At 42.2% G+C, this 16,325-nt stretch overlaps 1 protein-coding gene across 1 annotated transcript in view; it reads right to left on the bottom strand.

The window, feature by feature from the left end:
* Positions 1-16,325, bottom strand: part of USH2A (usherin) — a 1,035,348-nt gene that overhangs the window by 842,718 nt on the left and 176,305 nt on the right. Inside the window, exon 12 of the mRNA XM_089684798.1 lies at positions 9,558-10,196. Within this exon, the coding sequence (XP_089540924.1) occupies positions 9,558-10,196 (639 nt within the window). The remainder of the gene's footprint in view (positions 1-9,557; positions 10,197-16,325) is intronic.

Genomic DNA, 16,325 nt, shown 5'->3' with positions numbered 1-16,325 from the left:
TTTCAAACAGGATGGACTCCATTTTTTTCAGTAGGGGATCTGTCTGCTGATCCCCTGCTGATCAGAGCAGTGCGTGCACATGACAGGTCCATGTCTGCTCAGTTTATGCAGAGCAGACGTGGACAGAGCCCGCTCTGCTCTGTGGGCGGCTTGGAGTAAATGGACTCTGTTTACATCCGACTGCTCTCCAAACCAATCTGCCTAGACAGAGGGGGACAGATCCCCTTCCTTTTTTTTTTTAACAGACCGGATCGGATTGGGAATAGGTGGGTGCAAATGGACACAAGTCTATTTATATCAGGTCTGCCTGAAAAACTGACAGGTGGACCTGATCGGTCTCTTCGTGTGAAATGGGCCTTAAAGCGGAGTTCCACCTGGAAAAAATAAACATAAAAGTCAGCAGCTACAAAAACTGTAGCGGCTGACTCTTAAAATACATTTACTCACCTGTCCCTGAGGTGTCCTCACCACTGCTGGTTTCACTGGCCGTCTTCTCTCCCTGGCACCAGCATCTTCAGTGTGGGCACCTGGCTGTGACAGCTTGCGGCTTCACAGCCGGGTGCCCACTGCACATGCGCTAGAAGTGTTGCGCTTTGTGAATTGCCCCGTAGTCTTCTGGGACCTGTCAAGTGTCCCAGAAGACTACGGGGAGAGAGAGGCGAGGACAATTCATTTTCAGGTACCCCCTCTCCCCCGCTCCCCAAAGGTGCCAATCCTTAATGGAGAGCGGGGGACAAAGGCTTAAAGCGGAACTTCCCCTTTTGTGTGGAGCTCCGCTTTAAGGTCCTGCTGAGTAGTAGTATGGAATCTGCATTTTTGATTATTTTGGGTATCCTGTGTCCTAACCCCTCTCTGTCTGAGTTTATTGATTCTATAATAAACTGTAAAACTTCCTAAAGTGACTGGTGCACAATTTATTCCATCCCACAAAAAAATCAAGAATTCCTCCCTGAGGCGAAATGCTAGCCCACCAAGTCTTCTACGGGTCCTCCACTGCTGCTTAGGGGTAAGGACGTGTTAAATATATTTGTACTGTGAGAACCAGCTCTAAATACTTCAGCATTAAAGTGGTTGTAAACCTCAGACATAAAATTTGAATAAATCATATCCTTCTATAGTGTGTACTTGTCTCAGTTAAGAACACTAAGTGTCATTTCTGTCTGCTGCTTCATTCCTCTGCTATGAGCATAAATCACTTCTGACAAGTTCTCTTGACACCAAAAGAAACAAGGTGACAGGGGATGGAGCTCCTGCAGATTGACAGCCTCAGCTCTGTTCCTGTTGGCTGTGTGGAGGGGGATGTGTCTCTTTCCTCCAATCAGCTCTCAGAGCTCTCCTCACTGAGCTCTGCAGGGTATAATTTCAGCTCTCAGCCCACTTTTTTGACAGCTCAGACAAGCTTTATAAATTCTGGGCTTTGAACTGATGTAGAGAAGAGAAGATAGTGATAAATAGGTACCAGGTATGCAGGGGCGTATCTAATGTGAGGCAAACAAGGCATTTGCCTAGGGCGGCATCTTTTATGAGCAGTGGGGGTTGTACAAGGTGCATGGGATTGCAGGCACTGGAGGGGGGGGGGGAGTTACAAGATGTACAGTATGTTAGTATAGGCACTGAGAAGAGGGGATGTACAAATGTATGTGAGTGGGCAATGGAGGAGGAAGCAGGGATGTACAAGGTATATAAAAGTGTAAGCAGTGGGGCTGGGGTGCAAGATGTCTGTGAATGGGCACTGGGTGATATACAAAGTGAGTGTAGGCACTGGAAGGGGGGTGTACAAGGTGCATGTGAGTGTGGGTACTTTAGGACCGGGGATTTAAAAGGTGCATTTGACAATGGGGGGGGGGAGGTCAGTGTACAAGGTGCATGTAAGTGTGGTCACGGGTGGGACGCGTAAAGTATACAAGGTGTATGTGGATGTGGGAGTAGTTGTACAAGTTAAATGTGAGTATGGGCACTAGGAGCATGTGCAAGGTGTACATGAGTGTAGGATCTGGGTGTGTGGGGGGCAGAGGATGTGCTATGGCACTTGTTGCAAGTCGTGTGACGAATTTAGATGGGGGAGGGGGATGATATTAGTCTTGCCTAGGGCAGCACAAAACCAAAATACACCATTGTATGTATGTAGAATAATTTGTTTTATCTCTGTTTATCACCTGAGGCCAGTCATTTATGCACTCACCAAATTGTTCTTCTAAGGGTTTCCTTGCCCTTTTTTTATTTAACCACTCGGTAACTACAATATAGCCAAATGATGGCTACAGCACGGTTACCCAGTTCTGGGAGGGCGTCATATGAGGAAGCAGGGATGTACACAGTATATAAAAGTGTAAGCAGTGGGACTGTCACAGAGGAGATCAGCACTGATGATCAGTGCCCTGCAGTGCCGCCCAGCAGTGCCGTCCACCAGTGCTCATCAGTGCCACCCATCAGTGCCCCTCAGTGCCACCCATCAGTGCCACAGCAGTGTCACCCATCAATGCCCTCAGCAGTGCCACCCATCAGTGCTGCCCAGCAGTGCCACCCATCAGTGCCCATCAGTGCAGCATATCAATGCCCAGCAGTGCCTCCAGTCAGTGCAATCAGTCAGTGCTCTCAGTCAGTGCTCTCAGTCAACACCGCCTGTCAGTGTTGCCCACCAGGGCCGCCTATCAGTGCCCATCAGTGCCGCCTATCAGTGCCCATTAGTGCCGCCTATCAATGCACCGTCATCACTGCTTCCTCATCAATGCCCATCACTGCCGCCTCATCAGTGCCATCTCATCAGTGCAGCCTATCAGTGCCCATCAGTGCTGCATATCCATGCCACCTCATCAGTGCCCATCAGTGCTGTCTAACAGTGCCCATCCGTGCTGCCTATCAGTGCAGCCTCATCAACGTACATAAGTGAAGGAGAAAAATTACTGGTTTGCAAAATTTTATAACAGAAACAAAAACATTATTTGCTCTTTTTTTGTTTATAGTGCAAAAACTAAAACCCCCAGTGCTGATTAAATACCACCAAAAGAATGCTCTATTTGTGTGAACAAATTGATAAAAATTTCATATGGGTACAGCGTTGCATGACCACGCAATTGTCATTCAAACTGCGACAGCACTGAAAGCTGAAAGTTGGCCTGGGCAGGAAGGGGGTATAAGTGCCCGGTAGGTAAGTGGTTAAAGAAGGTTCAAAAAGGACACCCTTGCAGGAGTGTTTAGCACTATTCTTCCAGTGCTACAAAAACAAATCCAAATGCTTCATTCATTCTCCTGGCTCACTCTAGCAGTGCTGCTACTCTGGTTCTGACATAGGCCCTCTGTCTGCTCCTCCACAGACTGTACAAGTACCATGTAAACATGAACACCTCTAGCTGCTCCCTTGCAGCCCCACAGACTCCTAGGGAGGGTGGAACCCTGAACACTGCTCAGCACCTACATTATACCATAAGGACCGTGTACAGCTGTTCAATCAGAGGATGCTGGTCACCACCAATACATGGACCCAGGGTTGGAAGCTTCATCATGCCCAATACTCTTTAAAGCATTCAAGCTCCAGGTCTCTAGCCAGACAGTTTATGGCAATTAGACATGAGGAAAATTTGCAACCTGCTGCCCCCCTTCCCCCATTTTCTACAATTATCATGTTCAGTAATACCTAATATTACTTCAGGCAATACACATAGCACCCTAAAATGGTTAGTCTCTGCCTTCCAGAGAAAGCTACACTCAATGGCTATTTTATTAGGTACACCTTGCTCGTGCCAAGAAAATCTCCCCCACACCATTACACCACCACCACCAGCTTGAACCACTGATACAAGGCAGGATGGATCCATGCTTTCATGTTGTTTACGCCACATTCTGACCCTACCATCTAAATGTCGCAGCAACCAGTCTGCCCATTCTCCTCTGACCCCTGACATCAACAAGGCATTTTCATCCACACAACTGCCGCTCACTGGATATTTTCTCTTTTTCAGACCATTCTCTGTAAACCCTAGAGATGGTTGTGCATGAAAATCCCAGTAGATCAGCAGTTTTTTAAATACTCAGACCAGTCTGGCACCAACATTCATGCCATGTTCAAAGTCACTCTAATCCCCTTTCTTCCCCATTCTGATGCTCAGTTTGAACATCAGTAAATTGTTGTCACCACGTCTATATGCCTAAAAAAAAAATGTTAAAACAGAAGTATGGCCAAAATGTTTTTGATCATATTTCTCTTCTTTGTCTCCTGTGACTCAGAATCAGCCGACAGTGGACTAAAGCTCGTTGTTGGCTGAGGTCATGGAAGCCACTCCAGGCTGTGTAAGGATCCTGATTATATTGTTGGGATTCACCTTGATGTCTGATTGGAAGCTGGCTCAGCCTCTTAGCATGCCTGAGTCAGCAGCTACCACCCCTTCTCCAGCCCGGCGCTCCAGTGAGCAGAGCAGAGCAGGACAGAGGGGTGGAGCAGTGACTGACCGACTCTCTGTTCAGAGCAGACTGAGAACTGAGCAATCAGTGGCCATGTGATCAGGCTTAGAGGTGGCAGGGGCCAGCTGGAGAGGAGTACGATTGTTAATTTTTTTCCATTCCCATACATCTCCTTTAAGGCATTGGGGTTAAGTGTTTATCATTAAAGTGGTTCTAAAGCCTTACTTTTTTTTACCTTAATGCATTCTATGGATTAAGGTAAAAAACCTTCTGTGTTGCAGGATCCCTCCCCCCAACCCCCCCCCCCCCTTATACTTACCTAAGCACTATCCTAATCCAGCGATGTGCACTAATCCAGTGACCCCTCATCGATTGATAGCAGCAGGAGCCTGCTGTCAATAAAATGCTGTGACGAGGGAGAGACAGGATGGCTCGCAGACAGGGTGGCTCAGGAGCAAGCATGCACGAGTGCCCCCATAGCAAGTGGCTTGCTATAGGGTCACTTATCAAAGAGGAGGAGCCAGGAGTGCCAGCAGGGGACTTCAGAAGAGGAGGATTGGGACTGCACTGTGCAAAACCATTGCACAGAGCAGGTAAGTATAACATGTTTATTATTTTAATAATAAAAAAACAAAACTTTAATGTCACTTTAAGAGTTGATAAGTGTTGGAGTGGGGGTTAACAATAAAGGTACAGGGGTTAAGTGTTTTATAAACCTAAATACTAACCAAATATGTTGCTACACATATTTCAGGAACATTAACAATTTGAATCCTTTTTTGAAGTAGGACTCTGTTCTAAACCTATAAAAGACTAAACCTGCTCCCACCCACATTTTAAGTCCTATACTAACTAGCCTGTAGAAGAAAGATGCATATACTTACCTAATCTAAGGGCTAGTCTAGTCTAAGGTCCAGACTGGTCATGTGATCTCTGGCTTTAGGATAGAGGAGAGAGGACCAACAATGCCTGCAGTACTTAAGCAGTGATATCACTATGGGGCATCCGTTGTCCACTGTCTCTGAAGCCGGTGCTGGGGGCTACTCACATGACCAGACCAGAGAGCCTTTAGAACAGGTAAATATACACATCTTTCCTTAACAGACTTGATAGTGCAGGGCTTAGAATGGGGGTGGGAACAGGTTAAAATTAGGTTAAGACTGGACTTATATGTACTGCAATTAATTCATGCCAGCAAGGAATATTCACAGGTACATACTATCCAAGGCTAACCATGATTACTCTATGCAGTGTACTCCAAAGTTGGACTACAATCAGCTGATCCAATGCATGATGCACTGGAGCAAACACACACCAAAAGGACGTTCACATAAAAAGTGTAGAGGATGTTTAAATAGATATTAAAACTTAAAGGAAATTTAAAACAATTGTGCGCTGTCAAAAAAAAAGTAATATGTGAAGCTCAGATATACAAAAGCTGCTGCAAGCATGTGAAATATATGCTCATAACAAAAATTAAAAAATATGTGTAAAAGTGTTGCACTGCCCAGATATAAAAAAAACAAACACAAAGTCCAAATTAAACGTGCAAGTCCAAATAATAAAGTCCAAAAAGATAAAGAGAAACAACTCTTCAGAAAGTCCCAGAGGAAAAGACCATATATATATACTGGAAAGTAAGCCCGCAATGCCTGTGCTGTAAATCTTTAAAAGGAATACACCGCCACGATGAGCATATGGTAAAGGTGGACCCTCACCTTCACATATGGACCCGTATAGGAAACAAGTTAATAGGGCATCTCCCCCCCTAATGGGGGTAATATGATAATTTCTTCTGTGTAAAATCCTCCCCTCATTTATGGCCAGTGTGTCCTCCAACAAGCCCTCTGAATGATCAAGGTGATTCTGAAAATGGAACTCAACAACCATATAAAGCGACCATACTGCAGCACGTCTGTTAAACGCTCATAAAAATGTATTGAAATGCATTCACATGGTAACAGTACACAAATTGCAGTACATAGGTAGCGGTAAAGTTATGTAATATGACTCCTACTGAACTGTTGGCGTTCTGGCTCTGACGTCACCCAAGCTCCTCCCCACGTGTATCGTCACGCATCAAGTGACTTCATCAGGGGTCTTCATCATATTTTGTACTGTTACCATGAGAGTGCATTTCAAGAATTGTTTATGAGCTTTTAACAGACGTGCTGCACTATGTTTGCTTTATATGGTTGTTGAGTTCCATTTTCAGAATCGGATTGATCATTCAGAGAGCTTGTTGGAGGACACAGTGGCCAAATACAGTATGAGGGGAGGATTTTACACATAAGAGATTACCATATTACCCCCATTAGGAGGGGAGATTCCCTATTGACCTGTTTCTTATACGGGTCCATATATGAAGGTGAGGGTCCATCTTTACCATATGCTCACCATGGCGGTGTATTCCTTTTAAAGATTTACAGAACCGGGATTGCGGGCTTACTCTCCAGTAGATACATGGTCTTTTCCACTGGGACTTTCTAAAGTTGTTTCTCTTTATCTTTTTGGACTTTAATATTTGGACTTGCATGTTTAATTTGGATTTTGTGTTTGTTTTTTTATATTTGAGCAGTGCAACACTTTTACACATATTTATTAGATATTAAAACTTCTTAGAAAATGCAGTGAAATAACATGCCAAGCAAATTTCAATTCTCATTACTTTTCAGCACAGAATTTCCAATGCCCAGAAGTATCCCAGAAGCTGCAGTCTTATACTATGCTGCCCTTTTAGATTTAAAAAACTCTTGGCTTAGTTCTTCCTTATCCAGGCAGGAAACTCAATTTTCAGACATAGAAGGTCTCAGACACTTTAAATTATATTTGTAAACAGAAGAGTAATTCATAATTCATGACCATGCGCTACCGAAAATAGGGCTTGAGTAGCTGGAGGAGCCGTTTCCAAACTTCTCTCTGGTGGTTAAGTGTCCTGTATCATTAATATCATGCCAGTGTGGGGTGCCATTGCCCTTTCTGATATCCAGGCCAGGCCGTCATTGATGGCGCAGGAGAAGTTAATGTCCTAAACATTTCAGCTTCTGAAACCATTACTTTTTAGTGGACCACAGGGAACATAAAATCAGCCTTGCATGATTAACACACGAGAGACACTTTGGTTAGATGATTGAACCATGATCCATGAACTGCGATTGCTAAACTGCATCTGTGACTAGGTTTCGAAAATGTAAAAACAGGAGAATCCTCTGAAGAGACCTTATTACTTATTACTCTAGGTGGCAGTTAGATAAACTGATTCTAGAAACTGATATGAATCTTTGACAAAGTAGTCTATGCTGTGTCAGATGTTGGTGAAAGAGATTTTTTTTTCATTAAATTTAAAGGATCACTTTATTAACACACCAAAATTTTCTGCAAAAGTCCCCTGGGACCGCTCAAGCCAGGGCATCCTGCTGTGCTGCTTGCTTCCCTTAAACCAATTTTTAAAACCAGAAGTGACTTTTTCTATTCTTCAGCTCTCAGTATTTTGTAGGTAGTCCTCACTATGACTGGAGAGCTGCACCTCTAAATGTTTTAATAAGAATCTACAATGTTTTTCATATATTTTTTATGTATTATGCTCAGTACTAAAAAAAAGTGTTTTTTTCCTTTTCTTTATGGTAAGTATGAAATACTACATGTGAATATTCCATATTTACCCTATGCAGCCTGCAGGTGTTGCTGTAAACCATTTTTATCATTAGATATGGCGCTAAGACAGCAAGGACACAACTCTCCCATTTTCAAAACAAGGATGGCAACATCTTGAATCTTATCTTAAAATTAAATATAGGTAGTACATCTCTGAAATATATGCACATTACCTATGTTTTATCCCTTTAAATACCCTACAAATACTGTACATACAAATATGTATAATGTGATGATTTTTTAAATGGAATTTAATAAAATGCACAGTATATACTTGTTTGAATGTGCCTGTGTCAATGCCACTTAGCTTAAAGTGGAGTTCCACCCAAAAGCAGAAGCTCCGCTTATTTGCCTCCCCCACCTCCACTGCCACATTTGGCACCTTTTTTGAGGAGGGGGGGCGGGTACGTAGTTTTTACTGAGCCGGATGTTCGCCACCACCCCAAACACCCCCCCCCCCCCCCCCCCCCCGCAGCCCTCTGGCCCTCTGGGAAGTCAGCAACTACAGTATTTGTAACTGCTGACTTTTAATTTTTTTTTTTTTTTGGGGGGGGGTGCTGGGGGCTAGAACTCCGTTTTAAGTTACCTCTGTATGTGTCCTCAACCTATAGTGGAGGTCTATATGGTTTATCATAAGTACATGCACATACCTGTTAACCTGCCTTAACTGCCCTCAGCTTCTAATTTATGTTGCTGGCTGACAACACAGCATTTTTGTGGACTGAATGATGTTAGCCCTGCCTAGCTGTCTTTTGTTAAACTACTGAATCTATCCCCCATCCTTATCTTCCAGCTTAGAGACTTATTAGTCTGTAGTTCAAGATAAGAATTGGAAGGGCTAACTGGACTCCTTGAGATAACATGGGAAATGTGCACAGGTCACATGGCAGCTCTGAGTAAAAAGATATAATTAATATCTTTCAATAGTATATTTAACAGACTGAAGGGGAGCAAATAAGAGAAATTAATTGTTAGGGTTTATATACATATTAACTAGCAAATTAAAGTATATCTAAAAGCCAACGTTTTTAAACTTTAAATAATGGTTTAAACCTCTGTCAGTTCTATTAATATGTCTGTGGCACATTGGGTTATTTTCCCTTCAGTTCCCTGAAGCACAACCGGAAGTGAAAGGAAGCCTCTTTGACAGTTGTCATCAGAAGTGATGACCCCATTGCAGGACCGGGCCCAGTCAAAGGCAGGAGAGGTTCCTGCCTTGGACCTTGTGGTATGGAAGGCATATTGACCTTGGTTGGCAGAGTAATGTGTCCCAGTACTTTCCTATTGAATATTACCGCCTCACCTCCTGTCCTTGGGACAATGGTCACCAGTGATCACCAGGACAAATCAAGAATGTAGGTCTCCCCGGTGGGACACAAAGAGGTTTCTCCACTTTATCCAAAACAAATGAATTATTTTGACTACAGGTACACTTTAAAGTAGTCTGCCCAAAAAGTATAAAAGCAATGATGTTTTTGCTGTTCATCTTTATTGTTAACACTTACCAGGCTTACATCTGTTACATCTTCTGCCTTGAAAATCTGGCAAGCACTGGCACTGCCCATCGATTGAGTCACAGCCTGAACCTGGCAAAGTTCCAAGAGGGTCACAGTCACAATTCTGACAGCCCAGTAGATTCTCAGCTGATAGATTGTAGGTATGGCTCACACAGGTACTGCAGCGTGGTCCCGTTACAGAAGCCTTGCACAAACACTGGCCGGTTAACTTATCGCAGGCCTGTGAGCCATTTATGGTGCCAGATCCATCACACTGGCAGGGCAGGCAAGACATGGAACCATTTTGTGTGGATTTGTAGTATCCAGGCAGGCATTCATTGCACTGCCTTCCTCCAGCATTAGGCTGACAGACACATTGGCCTGTCATAGCGTCACAAACTGTTCCAGGAATAATCCCTTCCGTGTGACACTCGCAGGGTTTACAACCATCAGCAGACAACCCATAATAGTTGTCAATACAGGTGTCACAGCGGCGTCCGCTTGCATTCTCTCTGCATTTACATTGTCCACTGGTGGGATTGCAGAATTGATTGATGGAGCCATAAGCGTCACACATGCATTGTGTACAGCTCTCTTGACCTAATAGGTCTTGTTTGTAGCCCAGTTTGCAGCGATTGCACAAAGAACCTGCAATGATAAAAAATAGGTCTCATGTTTATTGCACTCTAAGGAAACATAGGGGTTGATTTACTAAAGGCAAACAGACTGTGTACTTTACAAAGTGCAGTTGCACTCGACAAATGCAATTGCTCCAGAGCTTAGTAAATGAGGTAAAGCTTCATTTTGCAAAGAATGCCCAATCATGTGCAAGGAAAATAAAAAAACAGCATTTTTGCTTGCACATGATTGGATGATGGAAGTCAGCAGAGCTTCTGCTCATTTACTAAGCTCTGGAACAACTGCTCTTGCAGAGTCCAACTGCACTTTGCAAAGTGCACAGTCTTTTTGCCTTTAGTAAATCAACCCCATAGTGTTGTGAAATTAAAGGGATGATCCATTTAAAACAAAATTCTAGTTTTGTAAAAAAAAAAAAAAGATATACCCGTAAATTGTACCACAAGCCATTTTGGAATGTAGGCTTTGATTTCAAGCTGCTACCAGGTATGGCATATGATCAATTGGCCCCAACAGTTGCAACCATCACTAGCGCCAATTCTGGGGGAATAGGGGATGAGGTGGGGGCAACCTTTACTACAGGCAGATGAGTGTCTGAAAATCATGAACATGTGCCTACTCTACATTACTATTCCTTTCTGCCTATCTTAAATTACCTAGAGCCCTGGTACCCAACCTGTGGCCTGAGGGCTGCATGTGGCCCATTGGTATATGATGTGTGGCCCTTGGACCTCAGCAGTCTGTAGTAGGAACATTGATTGGGGTAATAGCACTGATCTCTATTAGCTTCATGTAACATGTTTTCCCAGTTTTATATTGTCTTCTGCAGCATATCCCCAGCCAAAAATGTAGCATGTCCACATTTTCTGACCCTCTGTTAAGTCTGCAGGTTCTGACAGTCCTCTCAAACGTTACATATATTCAACATTATGTTTGGCCCTTTGGTGATGTCAGAGGCCACATTTGAGCCCCCTTCAGCTCATAGGTTGACAACCACTGACCTATAGTGTTTGAAATACAGGAATATTACACAAACGTCTTACTGACCTATACATCCAGAAAAGCTAATGCTGATGGAGATTGAACAACCACATCTATATCTCTGCTTCATGACACAGAATACCCCATATATAAAATTATTCTTCCCTTCAAATACTTTTTTAAAGTGTCATATATAACCCATAAAAGGCCCATTTTAAGGGTAGAGACACATGTATGTATGTCTGTACATTACGTGAGAGACCCTTACCTGCCAGAAACATCAGTTTATATATGACACCTCATAAAGCATTTGAACAGAAAATCCCTATCATAAGCTGAAAATTACTCTGGCATTCTCCGTAAGAAATGTTGCCATCTGTTTTTCTGCTCCGAGCCCTTACTGATGAAGCATTTGGTTATGGTGTTCTGTGTGGACTTCCTAAGTATCTGCCTTTGGACTCAGACATGACTGTTCCTAATCCAAACCAAAGGACCTTATTGGGAATGCTCAGCCACAAAGTATATATCTTCCACCATAGCAGCCAGTAACGTGACCAAAAGTCCTTATGGATCTGTCCACAGTTGACTGCATTCTGACATATCTTTTCAGTAGATTGCTGGCAATCAAAGATGTCTTCCAACATGGGGGACAGATGACACCACGATTTTTTATCTACTTTGTTTCAGCAAGCTTATCCACTCCAAGATTACACTAATATTCAATCTGCATATTTATTTTCTGTGGGGCTGGACTTTACAATGACTACACTCATAATCTCCTCCCTAGACTCTGTAAGTCTCTTGTTTTTGTTCATTCATGGTGACTTGATACTAGCGCATAAAAATCAATGGAAAATGTAAACTTCTCCTTTATGGTGTCTCCAGGTTTCTTCCATGCTCAGGAAGGCCTCTTGCTAGATAAGGGGGCTAGGTGCTATTGGAAATTAGCATACTTGCTGACATTCCTGTTTCTGGTCAGCAATCTGAATGCCTGGATAAGATGCTGGTATGTATTTGGGGGAGGAGCATGAGTCCATGTCTCTGGAACCCCAACTGGGTTCCCGCCAAGGGGTGGTTTTATGCAAAATGGCAATTACATTCTACTCGGCATCTGTTTCCTTCCCATGCATAGAGTGACTCCTCCTCACACTGCTGATCTCCTGTATTTCTGCACTTCTCAGGCACATGAACACTTGAGATCAGATTGGCTCAGCATAATCAGCAGAACCTATTAATTGTTCGCCCCAGCAGAGGGCAGTACTTCCTAAAAAGCCCGGGAAAACCTAACCAGCAAAGTTAAATATTGCTTGTCAGGACTTACCAACTCTGCAGGGCATCAGAACTAAACAGTGCATGCATATGCAATACACAATTACTGTATATTAAGAAAGCAAGCAGGGCAATCAGAACCACACAGTGCAACAATAAAAGATAACAACAAAATACGGTAAACCCTTTGGAAGCAGCGGTGCTGTTTTTGGAAAACGTAAAGTTTTAAAATTTCATTACAATTAAAAATATAAATATAATTTTGGTGTTTGGTGTATTATTTATATTTATAGTGGGATGTGGTGTAACTTAGTACCGCGCCCTCCCCCCCAAATAATACTCTCATTCTTTCTTATTTCCTACTTTTAGTGTCAGTTGGAGATGACTTTAAAGTGAGAAAGGACTTTTTCACTGTTTGTAATTGTAATTGTTGTTATTGTGATATTTATTTTCTGAACATAATCGTACCAATGGTGCAAAAAATGCTACTTAACAAAGCGTGCTACAAAAATCATAAGGGCTAACAAATTACAGCAGTCTTTTCTAAAAAAACAAGCTACATTTTTTAAGAATAAAATATTTGCACTTAAAGAGTTAATTCCAAGAAGGCAACTGCTCTGTGTTTGCCATGTTCTATTTATTGTTCCATCATTTGCATATTCCATGACTAGGGGGTGGGGACTTCTCTCACTATCAATTTGTGAAAAATTAATGCTTTAATTCCGTATTTTCATGAGGAAGAAAAAAAAACATGGCTGCAGCGAGGCAGTGATTAATGACAACATTACTGGGCTTGGCCTGAAATTTATTCAGAATATATTACAATTATTTTTTATAACTATCTGCTAATTATCATTTCACACCCTTCTAAGGATGTGATCATTTAAAATTGTGATAAGCACAGCACTATTCTGAATTAGAAAAACTTAAGAAAAAAAAAACATAAAATGGGAAAAGTAGGGAAAGAATGTTCTCTATAAGTTACAAACCAGTTTATGTTAAAGATGTTATAATACAATTTATGACTGAGTATATACAATTTAGAATTTATCAGAAGAAATATAGATTTTAAAGAAGAGAATAAAGTGTGGATGACTTTTTCAGGCACAAAGGTTACTTCCTGACCAGTAGTTCCAATGTAGAGACCTGCCAGCTATCACTTTGTTGCCAAATTTTGCCTAATATGTAAAACATGGAATTAAATATGATAATAATATTAAAACATGTTACAGCAAAGTAACAAATATTAAAAATGGTTTTAGTAAATTTTAAACATGTTTTAGATTGAGGTATAGCGAAGCCCTCTTAAAGCAAAACTTGCTGTACAGTGCAAGGTCCACGTATAATGTCTGGGCCCCTTTCCTCCTGTAAAAATTGCTTGATGATGTCCAAAATGTACCTGTAAAGAAAAAAAATTAGTGCTATGCTTACCTTACCCAAATGTTGCCTGTGGTACCTAGCAAGGGTGACATCATACTCATTCAGGTGAGATTCTGGGGAATACAGAGTAGCCAGATCACTCTTGCAATGCAGGTCTCCTGCAGACCTATCAGTATATCTGCTTACCCGTATGGGATGTACGGGCAAGCAGATATACTAACAGGAAGATTCAATGAACTACCACAGCACTCTACAGCACCATGGTAGTTCATTGAGAACTACAAGCTGACAGCTGCCAAGGCTGTCAGGACTTGTAGTTCATTCATTCACAGAACACTGTGAATGAATGACACAGCCAAGTGGGCGGAGCTGTGGGGAGTGTAGGGGGCAGCGGGCAACAGCTGCAGCATTGGGAACATGTTACATGTTCCACCCTAAAAACTGGTGACACATGTAACATGTTCCAAAAGGTGAACTTATCTTTTAATGCAGAGAATGCATTAGGGTAAAAAAAACCTTCTTCCTTTAGAACCACTTTCATTTTTTATTTAAATGACTTAAATACATGCCTTAATGGATAAGTTCACCTTTGCGAACATGCTACATGGTCCATTTGTTTTTATGGTGGAATATGTAACATGTTCCCAATGCTGCAGCTGCTGCCCTGCCTATCCCTGCCTTAGCGGCTGTCAGCTTGTAGTTCTCAATAAACTACCACGGTGCTATCGCTGAAATGGTTTAAAGGCGCCTACATCCAAATATAATGAATGCACATTTTTTACCTACAAAAAAAATCTGCATTTATTCTTTTTGGTCAAACAGTGAATTTATCCTATAATTTCAGGTGTCTTTGGGGCCAGTCCAATTATGCCACAGGTTCTTCCTTCACTTCTCCAGAGGCAGCAGGAGGTGATCCTTACTGTAGCATTGAAAGAACTCACAAAATAAGGCGTGAGCACAGTTTCAGTGCTCTAATCCCAGGTTGGCTTGATGTCTCACCCCCCAGGGGGCATGGCTGTGACTGGTCTCGCAGGAAGTGGTTGAATGATGCTGGCTTTCCTTCGATCCAGAATTGGGTGGCAACAAGTGGCAGGGCTAAATGTGGCTGAGTAGTTGAATTTTTTTTTTAATGTTGGTAATTAAAACAAAATTAGATGGAGATCTGTTTTAAATCTCCAATAGTAAAGAATATAAATTGCCATAGTAGCCCCTGCCCTACATTGATGTAAATGCTTATTTCGGGGAAAAAAGCCACTAAAAATGTGTGCTTTTAGTTAAAAACAGGACATTTACTTTGTTATTCACAGTGTCTGTGAATGCAGTTGAATTAAATAACATTCTTAATACATTAAGTACATTTAATGTGATACTTGCTTTATTTTTCTCTTCTATACAATAGCTTTTACTAGCCAATGAATGTAACATTTGCATGTCTCTGTGTAGTTTCTTTAAGATATAAAGGGAGAGTGCCCCTGTGGCAGATTACTTTCTCTTTCTGTATCAAGGAGCACTTTCTCTAGACTAAACCCTCCTACCAGAACATAAGTCTCAACTGCTTACACCACCACTTACACCTTCCAGCCTAAATGGGTCTCTGTTCCTTTTGTTAAATACATGGAGACAGGAAAGCTTCAGAATTCTCAAGAAGGTAACCAGCTCACTGCATTGTGGCACAGCGAAGACTTTTTAACACCCAAATGTGTGTGTTTGCCATTTGACTCATCCAGGGATTCCTTGCCTTAAAGGATAAGTTCACCTTTTGTAACATGTTACATCCATATTCAGGGTGTAACATGTAACATGCTACAATTGTACTGGTCCCCGAACCCCCCTGATCCCCTGTTATGACAGCTAGCCTCTCCTCCCAGCCGGGTCATCCATTCACAGAGTTCTGTGAATGGGAAGGCTACAAGACCCGACAGCCTTGGCAGCTGTCAGCTTGTAGTTCTCAGTGAGCTAACATGGCGCTGTTGAGTGCTGTGATAGTACATTGACACTTCCACACTGTCAGAGTAAAACTATCTGCTCATACAAGGTACTAGAAGACAGATTATACTGACAGCCCGCAGGAGACCTGCTTGGCACCAGCGAACTGGCTCCTAAAACAAAAAATAGTAAATGCAAATTTTTTTTTTACCTAAAAAAAATGTGCATTTATTATTTTTTTGTTAAAAGGTGAACGTATGCTTTAATACATTGTCATACTCTAGTACAGGCCATGTTGCCTCCACTGAGCCTTCCATCATTCAATAGGAAAAATGGCCACAAATTAGTGGACGTCTTTAAATATTTGATGGTCACATGGTTAAATCCCAGGTTAAAAGCTTAGATTGTTAACACCCCGGTCACATCAAGCCGACTTTGAAATCGTGCGACTAACAGTGAAATCACACAATTTCAAAGTCAGGGGACATGCGGATTTCAGATGCGATTTGCAAGACATCTGACACAGATGTCTATGCAAATCGCACCAAAAGTAGTACATGTACTACTTTAGAAATCTGACCAACT

This window comes from Staurois parvus, unplaced genomic scaffold (genome assembly GCF_062004578.1).
Source record: "Staurois parvus isolate SC_StPar_1 unplaced genomic scaffold, SC_StPar_1.0 ptg000357l, whole genome shotgun sequence".
NCBI lineage: Eukaryota > Metazoa > Chordata > Amphibia > Anura > Ranidae > Staurois > Staurois parvus.
Note: the sequence above shows the minus strand (reverse complement) of the source record. Positions and strands in the feature narration are given on the sequence as shown.